This window comes from Bactrocera neohumeralis, unplaced genomic scaffold, assembly GCF_024586455.1.
Source record: "Bactrocera neohumeralis isolate Rockhampton unplaced genomic scaffold, APGP_CSIRO_Bneo_wtdbg2-racon-allhic-juicebox.fasta_v2 cluster10, whole genome shotgun sequence".
Taxonomy (NCBI): domain Eukaryota; kingdom Metazoa; phylum Arthropoda; class Insecta; order Diptera; family Tephritidae; genus Bactrocera; species Bactrocera neohumeralis.
Window position 1 is genome coordinate 8,239,815 of NW_026089623.1, and position 22,371 is coordinate 8,262,185.

The window sequence follows — 22,371 nt, forward strand, 5'->3', positions numbered from 1 at the left end:
CCATGTGCCGTGATAATAGTTAATAGATAAAATCGGGTCTATACCACCCAACTCTCATATACTACATACATATGGTATAATGATTTTCATTTTTCTAACAAATCGTATGGTAAATTAATCGGACAGTGTATGAGTTATATATAGTATTTGTATATATAAAATTGTTTGGGTTCCGATCCTCTGGTTTATACTATTTTACGCTTTAAGGTATTTTCCTCGCTTTGATTCCTGCAAGTTGCAAGAGTAGAAAATGTTCGATTGCACCCGAACTTAGCCCTTCCTTGATTGTTTTTTTCAATTATAACCTTATAATCATAATGATGTAAGAAATAAAACTTTTTGTACTTCAAAAAAGTGATCTTGAGAGAAAACAAAATGGTCGGTCTTACCCGCTCTTCCTTGAATAAAATATAGTTTTGACCACACCTGAAACTGGTTTTCCGAATTGACCTTTAAGAATTGTGAGAGTAAAAAATAATTGGTTTCACCCGGACTAAGGGCTTGTTTAATATAGAGTTGTGTTAACATCTGAAAATATACCTCACAAATTGTCAGAATATAAAATGTTCTTTTATTCAGCATATGCGATATAAGTCAATCAAAGTGCGATGATTGCATCGTTTTCATTTCATTTCGGATACTAATACCCAAGACACACATGTAGTACATAATGTAGTATAATATAGAACCTATATGTGTGTCATCAGTATTTCACATTTTTGTTCCAAAGCAAATAGAGTTCCGTACTACAATAGCGTACTACATACCATTGAAATTCAGTGGTGTTCTGCAATGTACTACGATGGATCGCATTGAAAACACCCAAAGCTTTAAAGCTCATTCTGTCAAAATCATATGTTTTCGCTGCCAGCTGACAAAATAAAAAATAAATAAATTTATCTGTTGTGGCGGTAAGAAAAAAAATATGGAGAAAGTGCAAAAAAATATATTGGGAATGCCGCAATAAAAAATATAATTCAAGTGTGGGCACAATTTAATTCCCAACTGCGTGGAGTTCATAAAAATAGCCACATTTACTCGGCAATGAGCACGCAACTTGCAAATGAACACGGTGTTTTCCTAGCGCCAGCCGAGCTGCGAAATCGAATTAATAATTTAACAAAGAAGTACAGGTTTGTAAATAATTATACAATAAAATTAAGTATGTGCTAATTTAAACATATCAGACAGGAACGGAAGGCTGTGGGGCCCAAGCGGAGGAGCTCCTTCTAATTGGGAATTCTACGACGCCATACACAAAATAATTGGCAGCTATAAATCAAATTTCACACACGAACTGGCCGACGAAAGCATTGAAAATGGTTTGTTTGAAATAGCAATTATTTTATTTTAATATTACAATTTCAATGTATGTATTATACATCTTTTATTCCACAGTTACGGATCCATTAGACGCATCGATGGCGGCATCTTCATTGTCAAATGAAAGTGGACCTGAAGAAGCACCATCAACTTCGTCGGCTGCAATAAAGAGAAAGAGGAATAGTGATGAAGATTATCTCAAACTGGCTAAAAAAGAGCAAAAGATGATGGAAGCTTATTTCAATAAATCTTTGGAAAATGAGGAAAAGGCCCTCAAATTGATGGAGCAAACCAACGCCGTTCTTATGGCTATGCTAAATAAACATATGTAAATAAAAAAATATCAATTCTTTCTAAAAATTACAAATAATATTTAAAGTGGATAAAATGTGTCATAATTGCCTGTCGAATTTCAATTCCGCAAATGATTTCTTGTCTGTCTATGTGTGCTCTATGAGGTTACCTTCCGCTATTTCCAGCGTTTGCTTGTTGAATCCATTGCAGATTGACAGTGTCATTTCTATTGTTGCATATGTTATGAATAATGCAACAAGATGTTATAACAAGGTTAACATTTTTTAAATTAACTTCCAGACCTCGACCAATTTGTCTGAAGCGAGCCTTTAAATGTCCGAAAGCATTTTCCACAACTCTTCGGCACGATGAAATGCGTCTGTTAAATATTTTTTCACTTTCTGGTTGATTAACAGAAAATGGAAATGGTTTCATAACGTATTTAGACAGTTTGAATGCTGAATCTCCTATAAGGAGTATCGGCACCTCAATGCCTTCGATTGTTTTTGCATATTTTTTAAAAATTTCGTTATCGGAATGACACTTTTTCAAAGCCGACTGCTCAAATAATGTGGAGTCATTGCTTCGTCCTGGTGTACCAACATTGATATAAGTAAATCTGCATCTATAGTCCACTGATGCCAATAAAACCGTCGAGTACCACCCTTTAAAGTTATAATAATCGCTGGCTTCGTTTTTTGGAGGCTTTATTTCAATGTGGCACCCATCTATTGCGCCATAACATTGCGGGAATCCTAAACGTTCAAAACCATAGACTATTTCATTCTTAAACACTCTGCATATTTCTTCGCAAACTTGTGCCACTATTGCTCCTACTGTTGTGCGACCGGTTCCAAAAAGACTACCAACTGTTCTATATTCTGCGGAAGAAGCTAACGTGTATAAAGCGACAGCAATTCGTTTTTCAAGTGGTATGGCGTTACGCCAATAGGTATCCTTTTTGCGCACATTTTTTAATGCGTCCACTAAATAAAAAAACGTCTCCCTGCTCACTCGGAATGCATTTTTAAATTTTTCCTCGCTGAATAGCTGAACATCCCTTTCCCAGAATTGAGAATTTTCCACCTAGTAGGTAAAAAATTCTTTATATGTTAAAAACTACCCGTTTAATATTTACCATTGACCAGCAAGTTCGATATCTTTTTAGAATTCTTTTTTCTAACGCAAGCCTGATATATTTTTTGCTTGATTTGAAAGCCCTAAGGGCTAATCTCAAATATTTTTTTTTTTTTCTCCGATAATACAATATTTTTTGGTAGTTTGCGGTTATCACTTTGGTAACGTCCATTTTCATTTTATATATTTAAAAAAATTTACGTCAGCTGTTGAATGTACTAGGTAGGCATACTAGATGTGTGTCACTATGCTGGTGTATGGTTTCATGAGCTTTCATTGTAGTACAAATAGTAGTACGGAAAGCACATGTCTGTCTAGGGTATAAGTATAACATAATGGGATTAAATATTTTTAAGGCAAATAAATAATGGCAATAAAAAGGAATGAATGATGAAATTTAATAGGTTATCCGACTCTGCCTATTTTTAAAAGTTGCTGAGATGATTTGATGGTGATGCGAATGTCAAAACATTTATTTTCTCTTCTTTGAGGCAAAATATTAGACACATAAGTGTCAGCAAAATGTGCTTGTCAAAATAACTGAATGAAGTAAATACAGTTCCGAATTTGAAAAAACAGAATTTGTGTTTATGAAAAGATACCTCTTATTTAAAAAAAATAAATTCTGCATATTTCTCTTTGGAAATCCGAGAAAAAGTTGTAAACATTTTTTAATAAAATAATTTTCTTCTTATACGCAATTTGTTAAACCTATTTTGCCGAGGGTTGAAATTTTGAAAATTCATAAGTTAAAAATTTTTCATATTGTGTCGAAATAATAAAGTACTAGTTCAATATTTTGTCTCAAAGAATACAAAGGGTTTTGGCAAAAATTAAACGCATGACAAAAGTGTTATAAAGGATATAATTATTAGTTTCTTCAACAATTATAACGTATTATAGTAAAATATTCTTTCAAGACCTGTATTTATTATTCGTTTAAAATTTATAAAAATAAATTGAAGTAGATATTACGCCAAGTGTTTCCCAACACTGAAATTATTTAAATTGCTGCTACTATAGCAACTAAGTAATAACAAAAAAAATAACAAAAGCAACACTTTGGAAAAGATTTGAAACTCAAAAATGCAGATCTGGCATTCGGTAATTTCGTACCGATTGTTTATATAGCTGTGATCGATGTTCTTTCAGCACTTGAGTGCACAAGCGTATGAACATACACTCATATGCCCGTTTAATAAAAAAATATATGTATATAAGTAAATTAACATATAGAGACTGTGTTATAGTGTCTGTAAGAGCACGCGCTCTATTATTTCAGAATCAAAGAGCTTCAACTCATACGCAAGTTAATCGTTTGTGTTCTTTTGCGGATCACAGTGAAAATTATATTAAATATATAGAACCTTTTAAATGTTTAATAATCTGGATGTGGTTAAAGTTTTGAAATGTTTAAATATAATCTTACGATATGTTGTTACCTAAGTAAATGTGCTTTTTTAGAAATACATTGATAAAAATTAGTAGGAGAAATTTGCATTTTTAATAACAGAAAATTATAGCTGATAGAAACGAATACAATATGTGAGCTTCATGTATTTGTGCTAATAAGCTACTACAAGAAAAATATTTCGTTTTACTTTGCTTTATAATTGTTTTAACTATTAAAAAATAGTGTTGATTGTTACTTTGTAGGTATTCTGCTTACAGAGTGTGTATATTATGTTCTATGGCTAAAAATATCCGCATGGATTGATTGAAATGTGGCACGCAAGGTAAACACTATAGCAATGTACATATAAATATATGTTTTACAATAAGGCTTGCACAATAGTGGTTTTAAGTATTCCACATGTGCAATAGTATATTACTAGTATAATATAAATATTTTTACTTTATAAGGTTAAAATATTTTGAAACTGTGATTAGAACCTAATTCCTTGGCTTAAAGTTGCTCTCGCATACAAAAATTTTACGCATACATGTATTATTTATACCTGGGAACTTATGAAAAAAAAATTAAACTAATCCTTATTCCTATTACTACCTCAATAAGGGTAAAATATATTATATAATACATCAACTTTTATAGTGTACATACATTTTTTTACCTCAGTGCTCTCATTCTTATATTCTATCCGAACATTTCTTAACTTCTCAGATAAGTCCTTCAGATTGATTTTTTTACTTGTAATGAAAAATATGTATTTGTATCCAAACTATTATTATATACAACATTCTCAAACAGATTTTATAATTATTAGGTGTTCAGTAAAAATAAACCACAATGTGTTTGTTTTCAAAGAGTTTGGCAATATACTTAAAGCCTAAGTTTTTACGGTTAATTAACAGATTTTTAAATTTCAAATAGAATTTAATGAGCTGCAGTATTGAAAGTTATTCACAGATAATATTTTTGGCATTGTGTCTTGCCGGTATTAATACAGAGTATAAATATTCTTCAACATAGAAATTGATATTAAGTCATTGTTAACTTTCAGACTTTTAAGAAGAAACATATTGTACCATATATAGTAGAATTTGTAATTAATACTTAGCTAACAGGCCCAGAAATTGCTTTGAAAGTAACAAGTAAGGAAGGGCTAAGTTCGTATGCAACCGAACATTTTATACTCTGGCAACTTGCAAACATCAAAGCCAGGAAAATACTTTAAGGTCTAAAACCAATCATACAGAGTACAGTCAGACGGATGTTCGAAAATCCTAATAATAGTTATATGTGACCTGGTCTACGGAAAGGGGGCTAACGTGCGAAAACTAGTTTTCTGGGAAAAGCTGTTAAAAAAAATAGTCAGTTTCTCGTTATCTCATTAATTGTTCTCCTTTTTTTTGACACCTAAGCCCCCTTTCCGTAGACCAGGTCTCTTGTAGAGACTGGGGCAAGTTTTCGTTTAAATTTCTCTATTTTAAGTAAAGATACACTGTTATGAATAAAATACGCTCTCTTATTTTCATTGACATAATTTTCACATTAGCCGATGTATGCAGTACAGTATCACCCGGAAATTTAAAAATCTTTATATTAAGTATATGGGGGTAAGTACTAGTCAGTTATATATATCACACGTTGGCCGACATTTTCTAATAAAAGTCAACTATAGGTAACGGGGTCTAAATATTCGGTACCTAAAGGCTTGAACGGTTTTTATTGGATTTAAACAGTTTCCAATTTTGACCCCGGTCCCTATAAAGCCTTTTCACACAATATCGGCGGCAAATTTTTGCATCTCTGGCTATATTGGGAGAGAACGCGATTTTCATCCGATTTTGATTCCATTTTCACAATATTGGTAGGACTTCTTATAATATGCGTGCTGAGCAAATTTGGTTGTTATAGCTTGAGTGGTTTAGGAGATATATACATTAAACTTATTGGACGGCGAGGTCACGCTCAGTTTTTCAAAATTTTCCTACCGGTGCCTCTGGCTATTGCGATCCCTTGTGCCAAATATGAGTTTTATATCTTAATTTGGTGCTTATTTATGGAACTTTATAGGTTTTCGGTTAATGGTGATTTGTGAGCGTGGAACTGGTCTGATTACGCCCATCTACGAACTCGAACTTTTTTTTGCACTAAGAAACCTGCATGTCAAGTTTCATCAAGATACTCGTATCTTAATTTTTACTGTAGTTACAACTTGCACGGACGGATACGCAGGCATTCACCGGTTTTCAACTTTTCTCGTCACCCTGATCATTTATATACTATATATACAACCCTATATCTAGCTCGATTTGTTTTAGGTGATACGTACAATCGTTAGATGAACAAAACTATAATACTCTGTAGCAACTGGTTGCAATTATATTATTCCATTTTATACTTTTAAATATCCTAGAGTGTGAGAAATTATTTATGATAAAAATGAAGAAATTACTTATGTTTAGGAATTTATATGCAAACTTTCGTGCTTAGTATATTTATATTTACTTAAAGTTGGTTCTTATTTACAAAAATGATATCCTGTTTGATAATGGATATATTTCATAGAAGTAATTTATCTAATAGAGTAAGTTACACACTTCCTCGTGCTTATATTTACAGGTGCTATCAATCCGTTTCGAGCTTTTGGAGTATGGTAGTGACTTGTTTTTCTTTTTGTAGCCAATGAAAATGAAAACTTTTCTTCATAGCTATTCATAATTCGTTGTAAAAATAAGTTAAAATAGCTGTAACTGAGTAGCAAAAAATATCAGAAACGTTAATTACGCAGAAAGGATAGTACAGCAGGATTTTAGTGAATTTTCGTAAACATATTGATTTTCGTTCTGGTTGACTTTATCCGAATGTATTAATCCCAGTCTGAGTGAACTTAAAAAAATTGGGCGGGAATATTTTGTAAGGCATAATTTAGTCTAACAATAAGTTATAAAATCTTAAATCTATTTAAAAACTAGACAAACTCAAGCAAGTGATTGAGCCGTTTTGGTGATACATTGATCCTTAGTACGCGGGCATATCTCTTCTTTTAAGGCGTGTTTGATCGTAGGAATGTACCAAAGCATTAGCCAAAGGGTTTGGGTGATCCCGGAGCTTAGATATATGTGACCTGGTCTACGGAAAGGGGGGAAATTAATGAGATAACGAGAAACTGACGATTATTTTTAACAGCTTTTCCCAGAAAACTAGTTTTCGCACGTTTACTCCCTTTTCGTAGACAAGGGCACATATATGTAATTCTGGTCTAGAAGCATGAATTTCAGGTAATTTTTAAAGGGGCGGCAAAAAAAACTCAATTAATATTTTTACTATACATTTTTTTACTAGTTATTTTTTGATTTTAGAAGAGTACAGAAAAAAATTAAAAATTAAAAAAAGTAAAAAATTCCAAATATTATGAGCTGAGGAAGTGGGGGGTCTCTAAAAATTTCCACGTGACCATACCCATGATTTCAACCCTCCTAGTTATCTGAAACCAAAAAAAAAAAGATTATTAATCTAGAGTAATGTCGCAATGGCCGGAACTACGGAAAAGTGGGAAATTTTCACAAAATGGTGACTGCCTGAAAAAAAAGTTTTCTTAGATCACTTTTTCTGACTATTTAGAATTTTTTAATAATAATAAAAATAAAAAATTGGGGATTGGGCTAGTTCAAACCATAGACAAGCCTATAAAGAAGACTCTATAAAAATTTCAAGTAAATCGGTTCAGTAGAGCCTGAGAAATCGTGGGTATCGTTCCGAAAAAGTCACTTTTGAGAAAAACGCGTTTAAAGTTTAGGAGATAGTTCTAGTGAATACGGACGCCAAGTCACAAAATCGGCTGTATCTCCGAAAATAAGTCGAATTTTGAAAAATCCTTCCAAGGTCATATTTTTGAAAGTCTAAACTTTCAAGATATGCAAAAAAAATCGATTTATTCAAAATCCTAGACAAGAATATGCCTTTAAAAGCCAATTTAAATTTGCAGCTCTTATTTTAATGCAAGTTATTTTACTTATATATGTTTTCTCCACGTAAGTCTTCTATCTAGGTGAATACCAGTTATTAGCTGTTGGAAGATCTGCTGTATTTATGATGGATAGAGTTGGGCCTAAAACACTGCCCTCTGGTACACCAGCCATTATTCCATCTGCGACTTTTTCCATAAATTAAGATAGTATCCGAAAAATTGCATTGATGAGCAAAGAGAGCACTTCTACGGCAATATTTGGTAACTCAATTATGATTTTTGGGGTAATATTATCATATCCTGGTGACGTTTTTGGGTTAAGTTATTTTATTATTCTAATAATTTCAGAGGGTGAAGTCTTAAAAGACTCGAGTGACTCCTTAACTGTGTTGGGTGAGCTGGAGAACTCAAAGTTGTTCTTTGGGCAATTAGGTTGAAATACCTTTTCTAGGTGGCTTCATGGACTTTCGCACTTACCAAAGGGAATTTTTCTTGCTTGAATTTGAACACAGATTCTTTATATACATTTCAGTGTTGAACTCTTTCTCACTTTTAAGCGCTTTCTTAATCTACGTACAGGTGATTTTAATTGAAGCTGGGTGGATGGGGGTGATTTATCTGCCATTCTCGTCTTGCACGCCTTTTTGCATTTACAAGCTTTTCAGTTTCTCTATTAAAGATTTTTCTGAAACCAAGCGGCTTATACTAGCTTTTGTTTGGTGTTGCTAAAACTAAGACGCTGCGTTAGTTATTATATCATTGAGTTCTCTTATGCTTTCGTCAATATCTCTTTCTGTATTTATTTTGTGCTAAATATTAATGTGACTTCTCACATATTTTTAATATTTTAGCCAATTCGTTTTATAAGAATTTAGACAAGTTGCTCACAAATCTTTAATAGTACAGGAGAGTTATCTATCTGTTATGTGCGATTTAACTATATTTTTGATTACAGCTAAATCAATTAAATCTGGTATTTTGTTACGATCACTAGGCCAATATGTCGGCTTACTAGGAGATATTATGTCAAGGTTATAATAGTGTGATTGGGTGGTTTGTAACATAACTAAATCCCGTTGTAAATAAAATGTTTTTGTTCTTAAGATGAGTTTCTGACAATAGCATTACATCATTATTATTTGCATAGAGAAATCTAATAAGTTCCAGTTTATGTTGGTTTAAAAACACTGAATTTTTGTTTCATCTATATTTTATGTTTTCAAAAGCCCTATGTGTGAAAATTATTAGTACCTACAATTTCACTTAATTTCGCAACAAAAGTATTACTGCTACGCTCGCACAAATATATTGGAGGTGGTTTTGCATTAACGACTGTGGTGGTACCCTTCGCATCGTCGTCTGAACCATTGCTTAGAATGGCAAATCTGTTGACATTTAACACTTCGGCTTTATTATACTCTCGCAACAACGTTGCTAAGGAGAGTATTATAGTTTTGTTCACATAACGGTTGTTTGTAAGTCCTAAAACTAAAAGAGTCAGATATAGGGTTATATATACCAAAGTGATCAGAGTGACGAGTAGAGTTGAAATCCGGATGTCTGTCTGTCTGTCCGTCCGTCCGTCCGTGCAAGCTGTAACTTGAGTAAAAATTGATATATCATGATAAAACTTGGTATACGTATTTTTTGGCTCCATAAGAAGGTTAAGTTCGAAGATGGGCAAAATCGGCCCACTACCACGCCCACAAAATGGCGGAAACCGAAATCCTATAAAGTGTCATGACTAAGCCATAAATAAAGATATTAAAATGAAATTTGGCACAAAGGATCGCATTTGAGAGGGGCCTATTTGGATGTAATTTTTTTGGAAAAGTGGGCGTGGCCCCGCCCCCTACCAAGTTTTTTGTATATATCTCGGAAACTACTATAGCTACATATGTCAACCAAACTCTATAGAGTCGTTTCCTTCAGGCATCTCCATATATAGTTCAAAAATGGAAGAAATCGGATAATAACCACGCCCACCTCCCATACAAAGGTTATGTTGAAAATCACTAAAAGTGCGCTAACCAACTAACAAAAAACGTGAGAAACACTAAATTTTACGGAAGAAGTCGCAGAAGGAAGCTGCACCCAGGCTTTTTTAAAAATTGAAAATGGGTGTGGCGTCGCCCACTTATGGACCAAAAACCATATCTCAGGAACTACTCAATTGATTTCAATGAAATTCGCGTACATAATATTTTCTTAACACCCTGAAGACATGTACTAAATATGGGTGAAATCTGTTCACAACCACGCCTTCTTCCAATGTAACGCTATTTTGAATTCCATCTGATGCCTTCTCTGCATAATATATACATTAGGAAATGAAAATACAATTCAATACTCAAAGTACACAAATTGATCTAATCTAATTAATTTTACAGCAAAATAAAAAAAATATGTAAATTATTATCACTTTTTCATGCGAGAGTATAAAATGTTCGGTGACACCCGAACTTAGCCCTTCCTTACTTGTTTTTATTTGGTGTGCCGCCTTGATTTTTTTTAGGATTGACCGCTGATTTAACTGGACTTAATTTCCTTTTTACGTTAATATAGCGATCAATACCAGTCTGAACAGACGGCCCTTTTTTGCTTGGTACATTCTCACCTTTCATTTTGTTTTCCTTCGCTGTCCGGGTGCTTGCTGGTACCTGGATACTGGTTGTTTTCAGCGCATTTGTTGTTTCCAGTTTGCTGTTTTCTGCTGCTTCTTCTGACTGCGCTTGCTTAGTTGCCCTATCTGCTGATGACTACGATGATGAGTCATCGCCGTTAGTTTTGTTTTTGCCAGGAGTTGCTGTTGTTGGCTCGATTAAGCTAAAGAAGGCATTTAAAGAATGCCTAAGACCTTGCTGGTGAGGCTGAGCAGCAGTCATTTTTGTTGGTTTGATTATTTTTCTTTTTGTTTTTACTTTTGTTTTCGGGCACAATTGTTTATGTTTAATAATAACAATTTGTGTGCACTGTTTGCTATTTGTTTGATTTCTATTTAATATATTTTTTGCTTTTTAATTTTTGCTTGTTTGCCTTTTATAAACACAGAATTCACGGAGCGAATTAAAAACACGTCCGTACACCTCGAACACTATGCTAAGATGCCAAAATGAGATGAAAAGTGTACAGATCTTGCTTGACTTTTCGGTTGTTTCCATGCCTTTGATTATTATAAATTGAGTACTTAATTTTCGATTGCACACTCACTTAGTCTTACTTATTTGCCGCATTGTATTTTTACGATAAGTTATTGCTTTACTCGTTTTACAAGACGCGCCTTTCTAAAGAGCGAGTTGATGGTCAAATACCTCTATAAATCAAAATGAAGTACTGGTGTGTTGTTTGGATTGAAACCCTCAGCCTTCAAAGCCTTGGTAGGTGAGACCGATATTGCTGTTTTTCCACTTTTATAAAATCCGCGGACATGATATAAAATACAAAATAACTTTAAATTTAAATAATGTCGGTTCCATATATACGAATTTGCATATGTCTATTGATTATTTGAATTGAATATATTAATAGAATATATTTCTATTTCTCAATTTCCGTTTTCTCAATGTCTGCTAAGCAGCCGTCTTCCAGTTAACTTCTGATTAAGAAAAGGTTTTTTTTTTCCGAAAGAAGGTAAAGAACTTAAATGACAGATCGTTGCTGACATTGAGAAAGCGGCCCTTATTTTTTTGATGTTTATTCCATTGTAATATTCTAAAACGATATCTAGGTATTTTAGAATTGCGTAAACTAGCTTTATATACATACATAAATTCAAATGTACAAATAAATTAGTATAAGATCAACATATTGTGTGCGAGTGACTTTATACACTTTTTAAGTTACTATTTTGTTTGCTATTATTTATAGAAGAAACCGAGGGGTATAGCTGGAGCACGAAGTAGTGACGAGATTCACTAATGTTATAGTATTTAGTCCCTCTGATTTTGAGTTTAATTATGCCTTCCAAAACAACTTACGTACATGGCTCTTGGACACAGTTTTCTGCGGTGTGGAAAAGATTGTAGTAGAAAGTAATTTCGGGTTGAATCTCGGTTAAATATATTTGTTTTGAAATGGAATTAATTTTTTTTTTCACACTGAAAAATCTTAGATTAATGAAGGATTTCAGTATGTTGATTAAAATTCAATAAATTTTGGTTTATTTATTAAGAAGGATCGGAACTATGTATCACTTCATCAATAATTTCTTTATTATACAATAGAAAATGAGAAAAGAATTTATTTACATACAAGTATGTCTTTATATCTGTATATAAATGTATTGTACATGAGTATGACACTAAACTGTTCCTAAAGGGCTGAGCCGATTTCAATGAAATTTTTTGTCAGTTCTCTAAAAAAATTGAGAAATATGTGACACAACTCGGAAAATATTCAACTTTAATAATGTGCAAAAAAAATTCTAACCATTCTAAAGATATTGAATTTTTTGTCCCCCTACCGCTACCAAAGCACCATTGAAAGATATTTATAATATAGCACGAACATTTTTCTTTGACTTCACAAAATTTTATAGATTTATCTCCAGTAGTTTATGAGAAAATAATTTTAAAATTTTATAGTCCTCTAAATTTCAACCTTCAACTTTAACAAAAAAAAAAAGAATTTTGACGAAATATCATATCCGGTTTCGTGAACGAGCTATTTTAACTGCAAAAAATATAAATATTCACGCTATAAGCTTCAAAATACAACAGTCATTGCTCAGCAATTAGCTATTGTTCAAATCAAATTGAATTTTTGATTCGTTGGATTTACCAGGAATGCAACCAAATATCTTACGATTTAAAATTGGCTCACTCATAAAAAGGCAATGTTCACGGGTTGGACCGTCAAGTTCTTTATTTATACTGCTCATTATTTTAATCACTAAAATATTGTTCATCAATTCGCAGTAAGATAATAACACATATAAAAAATATTACCGTTCAGTAGGATAGATAATCCATGGCCAAATGATATATGTATATTTCTACATTTTATTTTCTTCTTTTCAGTAATCCGCAAATTCAATAGGCACAAACAAATAATATACTGTCCTCAACGAGAAAAGCACAGTCTAATCGAATTTATTATACAAGAGTGGAAAGTCGACTACTGCATACTTCTTAAAAATAGTACATGAACATGCTTTAAGCAAAATAAGCTTTGAAAGAAAAAAGAATATTCTGAGATAAAAGGTATTCGATTTGAGACTTCGATACAACTACTACGATGACTTCTTTTGGAGTACAGCAGCCTTCATCTACAAACGACCCTCAGAACTCTGTTACATTGGACAGTTCAAAACGTCCCCAAATAAATGGTGGACGTTTCGATTTTGAGGATGGAGGAACATTTTGTGGCGGGTGGGAGGACGGTAAGGCTCATGGGCATGGTGTTTGTACCGGGCCAAAGCATCAAGGAGCATATGCCGGTGCATGGAATTATGGTTTTGAGGTATCTGGTGCATATATTTGGCCAAGGTAATTTGTTTTTTTATTCAATTAAATCTTCATAGTAACTTACACACTAGAAATAACATATGTACTACAGACAAGTTACCTAAGGTAGTAATAAAATAATATTGTGTGTAATACTCATTTCCTTTTAAGGTTTCTTCACAAAAAGGGTTTCTAAAATTTTTTGATCAAGCAATGAGGCTGGTAATAACATTAAAACGTTTTCTGAAGAAAATTGAAATTGAGGTGAAAACCTTTCGAAAATAATTATACTAAGCAAACCGTTATTATTTTACTATAATTATTGACCCAATAGCGAAATATATATTGTGCTTTACAGAAAATACTAAAAACAAAGACATAGTCACAATATACGAAGTTTAAAATAGTTTATTCACATCTAATAAGGGGTAAAACTTAAAGTACCTTAGTTTTATATATAAAACAATATGAGGGAATCCAGTGTTAGGAATTGAAGTAATACCAAAACACAATAATAGCACTACTCAACTAATCTGAAGGTCCCGAGGTCTGTGGGGTATAAGGGGTGTCCAGATTACAAATTTGAGTTGAAAAATTGTCCATCACGTATAACTATTTTTGTTTGGTTTCACCCCTACACCCCTTGACTACAATACAAAAATATTTAAATTTATAAATATTAGGAACTTTTACTATCATTTTCGGGTTTAACAGCTAAAATTAGCCTCTAACATTATAGTTCCAAACTGACTGTAAACTGTAATGTAGCTATATATTTAATTGATTAAAATCTACATTATTTTGAAAATGATTAATTAATAAAATATACATTTTTATACTCCTGCAACATGTTGCTACATATATAGTATAATAGTTTTGCTCACCTAATGCTTGTTTGTATCACATAAACTAATCGAGATAGATATAGGTTTCTAGACACCGCTTACGCGGTTTTAGCCGAGTTTACAAAAGCACCAGTTGCTTCGTCTTTTCGGTACTTGGCGCCAATTCGAGAAACCGAGTGAAGCTATGTCTTTCTCACCAGGTCTTTCCAACGGAGTGGAGGTTTTTCTCAGTTTCCCCCAGTGGGTACTATATCTCAGCTCATCGTTCCACCCAATGTGATATTCGTTGTGGCCAACGCGCAAAGGACCATAAATCTTCCGCAGAACTTTTCTCTCGAAAACTCGTAACGTCGACTCATCACATGTTGTCATCGTCTACGTCTCTGCACCATATAGAAGGACGGGAATAATGATTTACTTATAGAGTTTGGTTTTTGTTCGTCGAGAGAGGATCTTACTTCTAAAGTGCCTACTTAGCCGAAGTAGCACCTGTTGGCAAGAGTTATTTTGCGATGGAATTCGAGGCTGATATTGTTGTTGCTGTTAATACTGGCTCTGAGATAGACGATATAATTTACGACATCGAAGTTATGATTGTCGATAGTGATAGCCAAGTCGCGAGTGCACCGACTGTTTTTTTGATGACAGATGATATACCGTCTTGATTTCGTTCATAACCAGACACATATGCTTTGCAGAACTAACGGCGCGGTTGTTAAGGCCAATGATATCAATATAATCGCCGTACGCCAGCATTGCACACTCTTAAACAAGATGGTACCTTCTCGCCTAGTCTGCAACCTCGTTTGGTATCTAACGGCTCGGAAAGGTTCTTCCTGATCTTCAGGAAGCTTTTAGTGTTGCTCAATAGTAGAGGTGGTGTGTATCGATTCTCTTTTCACGTGTATTTTCCAAGACTTGGGGTATGGTGAATATCTGGTTAGTAGTTGATTTTCCAGGTCTAAATCCATACTGTTCAGGTCAAATCAGTTTGTTGACGTTGGGCCTTAATATTTTACTGGAATACGCTCAATAGAACCTTATATGCGATTGTAAGGAGGCTAATCCCACGGTAGTTGGCGCAGATTGTGAGATCTCCTTTTTGTGGATTGGGCAGAGTACACTTAAATTCCAGTCGTCAGGCATGCTTTCGTCTTACCATATTTTACGTCTGCTCCATCGTCATCGATTGGGGAATCGAGTTCGCCATCTCTAGATGTTATGCTCTCACTGCCATTCTGCAGGCTGGAGAAGTCTTCCCGCCATAATTTTAGTATGATCTGGATATCAGTCATTAAATCACCTCTGGGGGTTCCGCAAGAGTATGCTCCGGTCACGAAACCTTCTGTTAGTCCGTAGGCTAGTACTTAGATAGTGCTACCACCATTACATCCATATTATGTGTATGCCTTTAAAAGATACATGTACAAATTTGACATCTGACGACTATTCATTTATGAGATAAAGCATTTTGGTGAAACAAATTATGTCAGCTTAAAAAGAATTACGTGAGTTTATAAAACTCTGCTTTTTGGGGAACAAAATAGTGTTGAAGCCAAGATTTGAATTGATGAGCATTAATTAGATATCAACTGAAGCTTATTTTGAGGCTTGAGGCAAATATTGTATATTTAACATATAAATAGTATTGAAAAAGTTTTTCAATGCTTTAGACATTGTACACTCTCCAAGATAATTATATTAAATGATAAAATTAAGTTTTATAAAAAAAACTGTTTTCAATATTGTCCTACGAACATTTCCGTCGACTTGATAGTACCTGTATGTAGTAATTCCAAAAATAGATACAAGTAAAATGTAGTCAATACTACATCAATAAAAATTTTCAAACCTGCGGTTTGCCTTATAATATACGGCTGTCACTTATCTCCCTTCTACTTTCCATCTAGACGGCAACTTCATAATACCTCCCTTGTAGAAGCCCCCTCCTTATTTGCGAAAAACTCGGACAGCCACATTTCACAAGCCTATTTTGAGTTCAACTTTACACCAACAAGGGGGCTTTAGCCATGGTCAGCAACAGGTAGTAATCACTTGACGCTATGTCCGGGCTATATGGTGGATGCGATAAAACCTCCCATCCGAGCTCCTGTAGCTTCTGACGAGTCATAAACGAAGTGGGTGGTCTGTCGTTGTCCTGGTGGACCACTACACCCTTCTTGTTGGCCAATTCTGGACGCTTCTGGTCGATCTCCTGTTTCAAGCGGTTCAGTTGTTCGCTGAAGATGGTAGAATTAAGCGTCGGGCCTTATGGGAGTAGCTCATAGTGGATGATTCCCTTCCAATCCCACCAAACACACAGAAAAACCTTCCTGGCCGTCAATCCCGGCTTGGGCACTGTTTTGGACGATTCGCTGGCCTTTGACTACAACCGTTTCGCTTGATATTGTCGTATGTGATGCATTTTTCGTTGCCAGTCACCACCCGCTTAAAAACTGGGTCGAGTTCTTTCCGTTTCAGCGGCGTATCCCAGGCGTTGATTCGGTCCAGAAGATTTTTTTGCGTCAAATAATGCGGCACCCACACATCAAGCTATTTTGCGTATCCAGCCTTCTGCAGATGATTTAAAATGGTTTGGTGACTAACTCCCATCTTCCAAGCGATGTCACGAGATGCCACATGCCGGTCTAACTTGATGTTTTCCATGATTTGATCCGTATTCGTCGTCACAGGTCTTCCGTCGGCTGGCTTATCCACGGTGTCGTTTTCATTCGCTCTGAATCGTCGAAACCATTCCTCCGCAGTTCGAAGTGATAGAGTACCATCCTCCAAAACACCATAATCTCAAGGAACGTTTCTCTAGCGGATTTGCCTTTAACGAAGGAAAACTTTAAAATAGCGCAAATTTCGTCCTTAGTGAACTCCATGTTTACACGTCTATAACTGTTGAACGCAATATCCAAACTAATTATGCATAGCGTCGTTTTTTAGGTTATGCCAAGACCTTTCAAAGATGTATAGTATTGCCAGATATATAGTGTAGTCAAAAAGGCGGAAGGGAGATATTTGACAACCTAATATGTAAAATATCTTATCAAAATTGACTGAATGTATAATATTGGATATACCCTGGTTTAATGCCGAAAATAAGTGAAATTTTACTATACTACATATAATAATTTCCACTATTCTAACAATACTTATTATATTATTGGTTTAGCGCTGAACACGAATGGAATTGGTCTAGACCTTGGTCCTAATCTCATATCCCTAATATCATCAATTCGGATCCTCTGGTTGACGTTTCGCAAATAAACTCAATATTTGGTTGAATTTAGCTTCGGTTAAATTCTTGTCAGACATATCTCATTAAAGGATGATTAATTTTTGCTTTACTCTTGCAACATGATGCTACAGGGATTGATAGTTTTGTTCACCTAACGGTTGTATGTATCACCCTAAATTAGTCGATATGGACATAGGCTTCTGTATATATAAATGATCAGAATGACGAGGCGTGTCCGTTCGTCCGCCGTCCGTGCAAGCTGTAACTTGAGTAAAAATTAAGATATCTTGATAGAGGTGTTCCTTGGCAAAAAAGTAAAGACGAGTTCAAAACGATTTGAATAAAAAAATTTTAAAAGTGGACGTGGCGCCTCCTTTAATGTACATATCGCTCAAGCCATCCAAGCCAAAATAACCCAATTCGCTCAAGATAAATACTATAAAAACCCGCTTATTCCACATATAAAGGTAATGGTAAAAGCGCGATGAGTCATTAACCAATAACTGCAGAGACATTAAATTTTACAACCGTGGTAGTATTGGATATATAGTATTAATAAGAGCCGGTCAAAAATGGACAACGGGACAACTGTTGTACTATGTATGTATATCCCAATGGTCGGAATCCAGTACCAGTTGACTATTGACAGCTTTGACAGGCCCTTGCCCACCAGTCCCTTATACCTAAAATAAATATTATCGACTATATATGTATCCGTATGTACATATATACATATGTATATACTGAGAAGTAGGAGCAAAAACCATTACAACTAGATTCAACTCAATGAGTATTAATTCGGTCATAGACCTAAGCTTTAACACAAAAGATTTTAAAGTTGTTGTTAGATATATGTATGTACATAGTAGTACTTGGAATTAAGTTATTTAGGTTTATTCAATTCAAGTTATTTAATTATATATTTAAGACGTGAAATTATGAATATGCAAAAAAATTTTTTTTTGTAATTACTAAGAAGCGGAAAAGGTTGTAAGCTAATATTAGTTCAAAGATAATATCGGGTGATTTTTTAAGAGCTTGATAACTTTTTTTTTAAAAAAAAAAACGCATAAAATTTGCAAAATCTCATCGGTTCTTTATTTGAAACGTTAGATTGGTTCATGACATTTACTTTTTGAAGATAATTTCATTTAAATGTTGACCGCGGCTGCGTCTTAGGTGGTCCATTCGGAAAGTCCAATTTTGGGCAACTTTTTCGAGCATTTCGGCCGGAATATTTTATCGACAAATTTTGTTCAGCGATGAGGCTCATTTCTGGTTGAAAGGCTACGTAAATAAGCAAAATTGCCGCATTTGGGGTGAAGAGCAACCAGAAGCCGTTCAAGAACTGCCCATGCATCCCGAAAAATGCACTGTTTGGTGTGGTTTGTACGCTGGTGGAATCATTGGACCGTATTTTTTCAAAGATGCTGTTGGACGCAACGTTACGGTGAATGGCGATCGCTATCGTTCGATGCTAACAAACTTTTTGTTGCCAAAAATGGAAGAACTGAACTTGGTTGACATGTGGTTTCAACAAGATGGCGCTACATGCCACACAGCTCGCGATTCTATGGCCATTTTGAGGGAAAACTTCGGAGAACAATTCATCTCAAGAAATGGACCCGTAAGTTGGCCACCAAGATCATGCGATTTAACGCCTTTAGACTATTTTTTGTGGGGCTACGTCAAGTCTAAAGTCTACAGAAATAAGCCAGCAACTATTCCAGCTTTGGAAGACAACATTTCCGAAGAAATTCGGGCTATTCCGGCCGAAATGCTCGAAAAAGTTGCCCAAAATTGGACTTTCCGAATGGACCACCTAAGACGCAGCCGCGGTCAACATTTAAATGAAATTATCTTCAAAAAGTAAATGTCATGAACCAATCTAACGTTTCAAATAAAGAACCGATGAGATTTTGCAAATTTTATGCGTTTTTTTTTTAAAAAAAAGTTATCAAGCTCTTAAAAAATCACCCGATATAATAAAACATAAATATAGACCATTGATAGCACATTTATATTTTGTTAAAAAATTATATTGATGTGGATTTTTAAAGCGAATAATAATACTTAACAGAAAGGTTCATATTAGTACTCAGAAATGAAGAGGGTATCTTTAAATTTTGATACGTAACCACTCAAAACTTCCTGCAATTGGAATACACGACATACTTGTATTGAATCTAGTTAGTTATGTAGTATAAGACAAAACTACTCATTTACATATTTATTTTTTATGCACATATATATATTTTTATACAAATTAATTTTAATTTAGCGGTTCACATTATGAAGGCCAATGGCAAAATGGACGACGGCATGGTTTGGGTGTAGAACAAATTGGTCGTCAAATATATCGAGGGGAATGGTCAAAAGATGGACATAAGGGAAGATATGGTATCCGAGAAAGTACTGTTTCTACCGCTAGATACGAAGGAACGTGGAACATGGGTTATCAAGATGGCTACGGTTGTGAGACTTATGCTGACGGAGGTATATAATATAAATATACTCATATACATAATAATATGCATACCATATATTATGCACTAATGACTGAAGGTACATCCATATTGTTTGCATTAGTCAGATGTTAGATGTACTGGAAATTGAGTGTACAACAAATACATAATTGCTCAAAATTCAATCTATAACATAAAAATTAATAGCAAAATGTGTTGGTAAGCGCATAACTCAACAACGACTGGATCAATTTGGTCATTTCTTTTTTTAAATATTCGTTGAAGTTCAAAGATGGTTTTTACGGCGAGAAAACCTAAAAACAGCCTTTTTCTTCAATGTTTGTTTGTTAGTAACGCTAAGGCTCGAGAACGGCTGCACCAATCTTTTCAGAGATTGTTCGTTGTGGATCGGGGAAGGTTTATAAATAAAAAAAAACCCTATACGTTTCACGAGGAAATGTTGGAAAATTCGATAATTCCAATAAGTAACTTTTTTCCATACAAATTCCTTTTTTAAATTTTTTTCGTTTTATTTTTCAATATTTTGATTTGTAAATTATTTGAATCGTTCAATTTCGATCGATTGCTTTTTATTCTGGCTATTCAAAAGAGAAATTATTGAAAATTATTCAGTGAAAAGATGTGTGTGTTTCACACAAAGTGATCAATTACAGATTGAAATTTGTTACGAAGCCACGAAGAGGTCGCGCTAATATCGGTCGGTGTTCTTTTTGCCATCACCTTATGGCAGTCCAAGACACATGAACGAGTACTCCCAGGATACGATGACATACGTGTGGAATTGTAGATCGCGGTCAATCAGCAAGCGATCGTCACGATGTCACAGCACGACTTTTCAACAGCGACGATGTTTGATGGACTTTATCTTGAAGCAACGTATGGTATATATGGTGCTGTTAGATGCTGGATGTACTCCGTTGAGTTGCAAATAAGTTTTTCGCATGCCCACATTCTTCTTTGGATGGTGGATGGTGGTTACACCAGATCAACTTGATGAAATCATTTCTGCGGAAATTCCTGATGCAGAGAAACTTCCAGTATTATACGAAGTGATGAAAACCAAAACGGTTCATGGACCTTGCGGACACCACAATTCCACTTCGTTTTGTATGTCTGACAATAAATGCACGAAACACTATCCACGACCTTTTCTTTCGGAAACGCAAACTAGAAATGATGGATATCCACTCTATCGGCGTAGCTTACCAGACGACAATGGCAGAACATTTAGCATTCAGCGTAGAGGAGTGAATATCGACGTCGACAACACATGGATCGTACCATATTCGCCACTGTTTTCTAATTCATATTCAAAACTCATGTTAATGTTGAATATTAGAGTTTGGTTAAATCGATCAAATACGTTTGCAAATACGCCACCACAGAAAGAAACATGGCGGTTATTGGCCTTAGCGAGATGAGATCAGCAAGTATCAAAGCGCTTTATAGGATATTTACTTTTGAAATTCATGAACGTTTTCCGGCTGTTGTGCGTCTCGCAGTTCATTTGGAGAATGGCCAAAGAGTGCATATCAACCCAGGGAATATATTACAGCCAGTGGAAACACCACCAGCAACAAAATTGACCTTGACGAGTTTTTTCTCTACTTGCGTCAGTGATCCCTTTGCGAGAACATTGCTCTATTCGGAAATGCCTTGATATTATACTTGGAATACATCGTCGATAAAATAGTTACGCAGAAAACAAGGCCAACTATTAGATTGACAGGTGTGTTCTCAATTAATGCCTTAGGTTGAATTTACACAATCCACCCAAAAAACGGCGATTGCTTCTACCTTCGGTTGCTATTGATAAATGTACGTGGTTCAATTTCATTTTACAACGTATTCGATAAGAATTGGAAATAAGCAAATTCCGGTTGATACTTCCAGTGGTTTGATATCAATTCCATCTGCCTTTTGTTAATTCACTTCAACGAAATATGAACTCATCACGAATGTTTATGCCAACATTGGCCAAATTATCGTAACTACGATTGCTTGAGTACAAGCGCAATTTTAGCTGCCAAAAATACGAAGCCGTGACTTATCCAGTGGAGTTTCTAAAGTCTTTGGAGAGGCTTGATATGCCGCCGCATTATTTGCGTCTCAAAGTTGGATCTGTCATCATATGTTTCGCAATTTTCATGCGGCGAAATTTTGTAGTGGAATCTTACTGATTGTGCCGCAGCTATCAAATACAAGGGGAAGTATGCTTGA

At 34.7% G+C, this 22,371-nt stretch overlaps 2 protein-coding genes across 2 annotated transcripts in view; both read left to right on the forward strand.

The window, feature by feature from the left end:
* The first annotated feature begins 317 nt into the window (after positions 1–317).
* LOC126765170 (uncharacterized) lies at positions 318–1,806 on the forward strand. The gene is made up of 3 exons (XM_050482749.1): positions 318–322; positions 1,192–1,322; positions 1,399–1,806. The coding sequence occupies exons 1-3, from the start codon at positions 318–320 to the stop codon at positions 1,653–1,655; spliced, it is 393 nt and encodes a 130-aa protein (XP_050338706.1). The 3' UTR covers positions 1,656–1,806.
* Positions 1,807–3,699: 1,893 nt separating this feature from the next.
* Positions 3,700–22,371, forward strand: part of LOC126765047 (radial spoke head 10 homolog B-like) — a 199,337-nt gene continuing 180,665 nt past the window's right edge. Inside the window, exons 1-4 of the mRNA XM_050482631.1 lie at positions 3,700–4,299; positions 4,391–4,490; positions 13,148–13,615; positions 19,947–20,161. Of these exons, the coding sequence (XP_050338588.1) occupies positions 13,365–13,615; positions 19,947–20,161 (466 nt within the window). The 5' untranslated portion in view covers positions 3,700–4,299; positions 4,391–4,490; positions 13,148–13,364. The remainder of the gene's footprint in view (positions 4,300–4,390; positions 4,491–13,147; positions 13,616–19,946; positions 20,162–22,371) is intronic.

What these genes read in the sequence shown, in the direction of transcription:
- LOC126765170 (XM_050482749.1), top strand. An exon ending in CGACGAAAGCATTGAAAATG is followed by an intron (nt 1,323 to 1,398) that starts GTTTGTTTGAAA and finishes TTTATTCCACAG; the next exon opens with TTACGGATCCATTAGACGCA.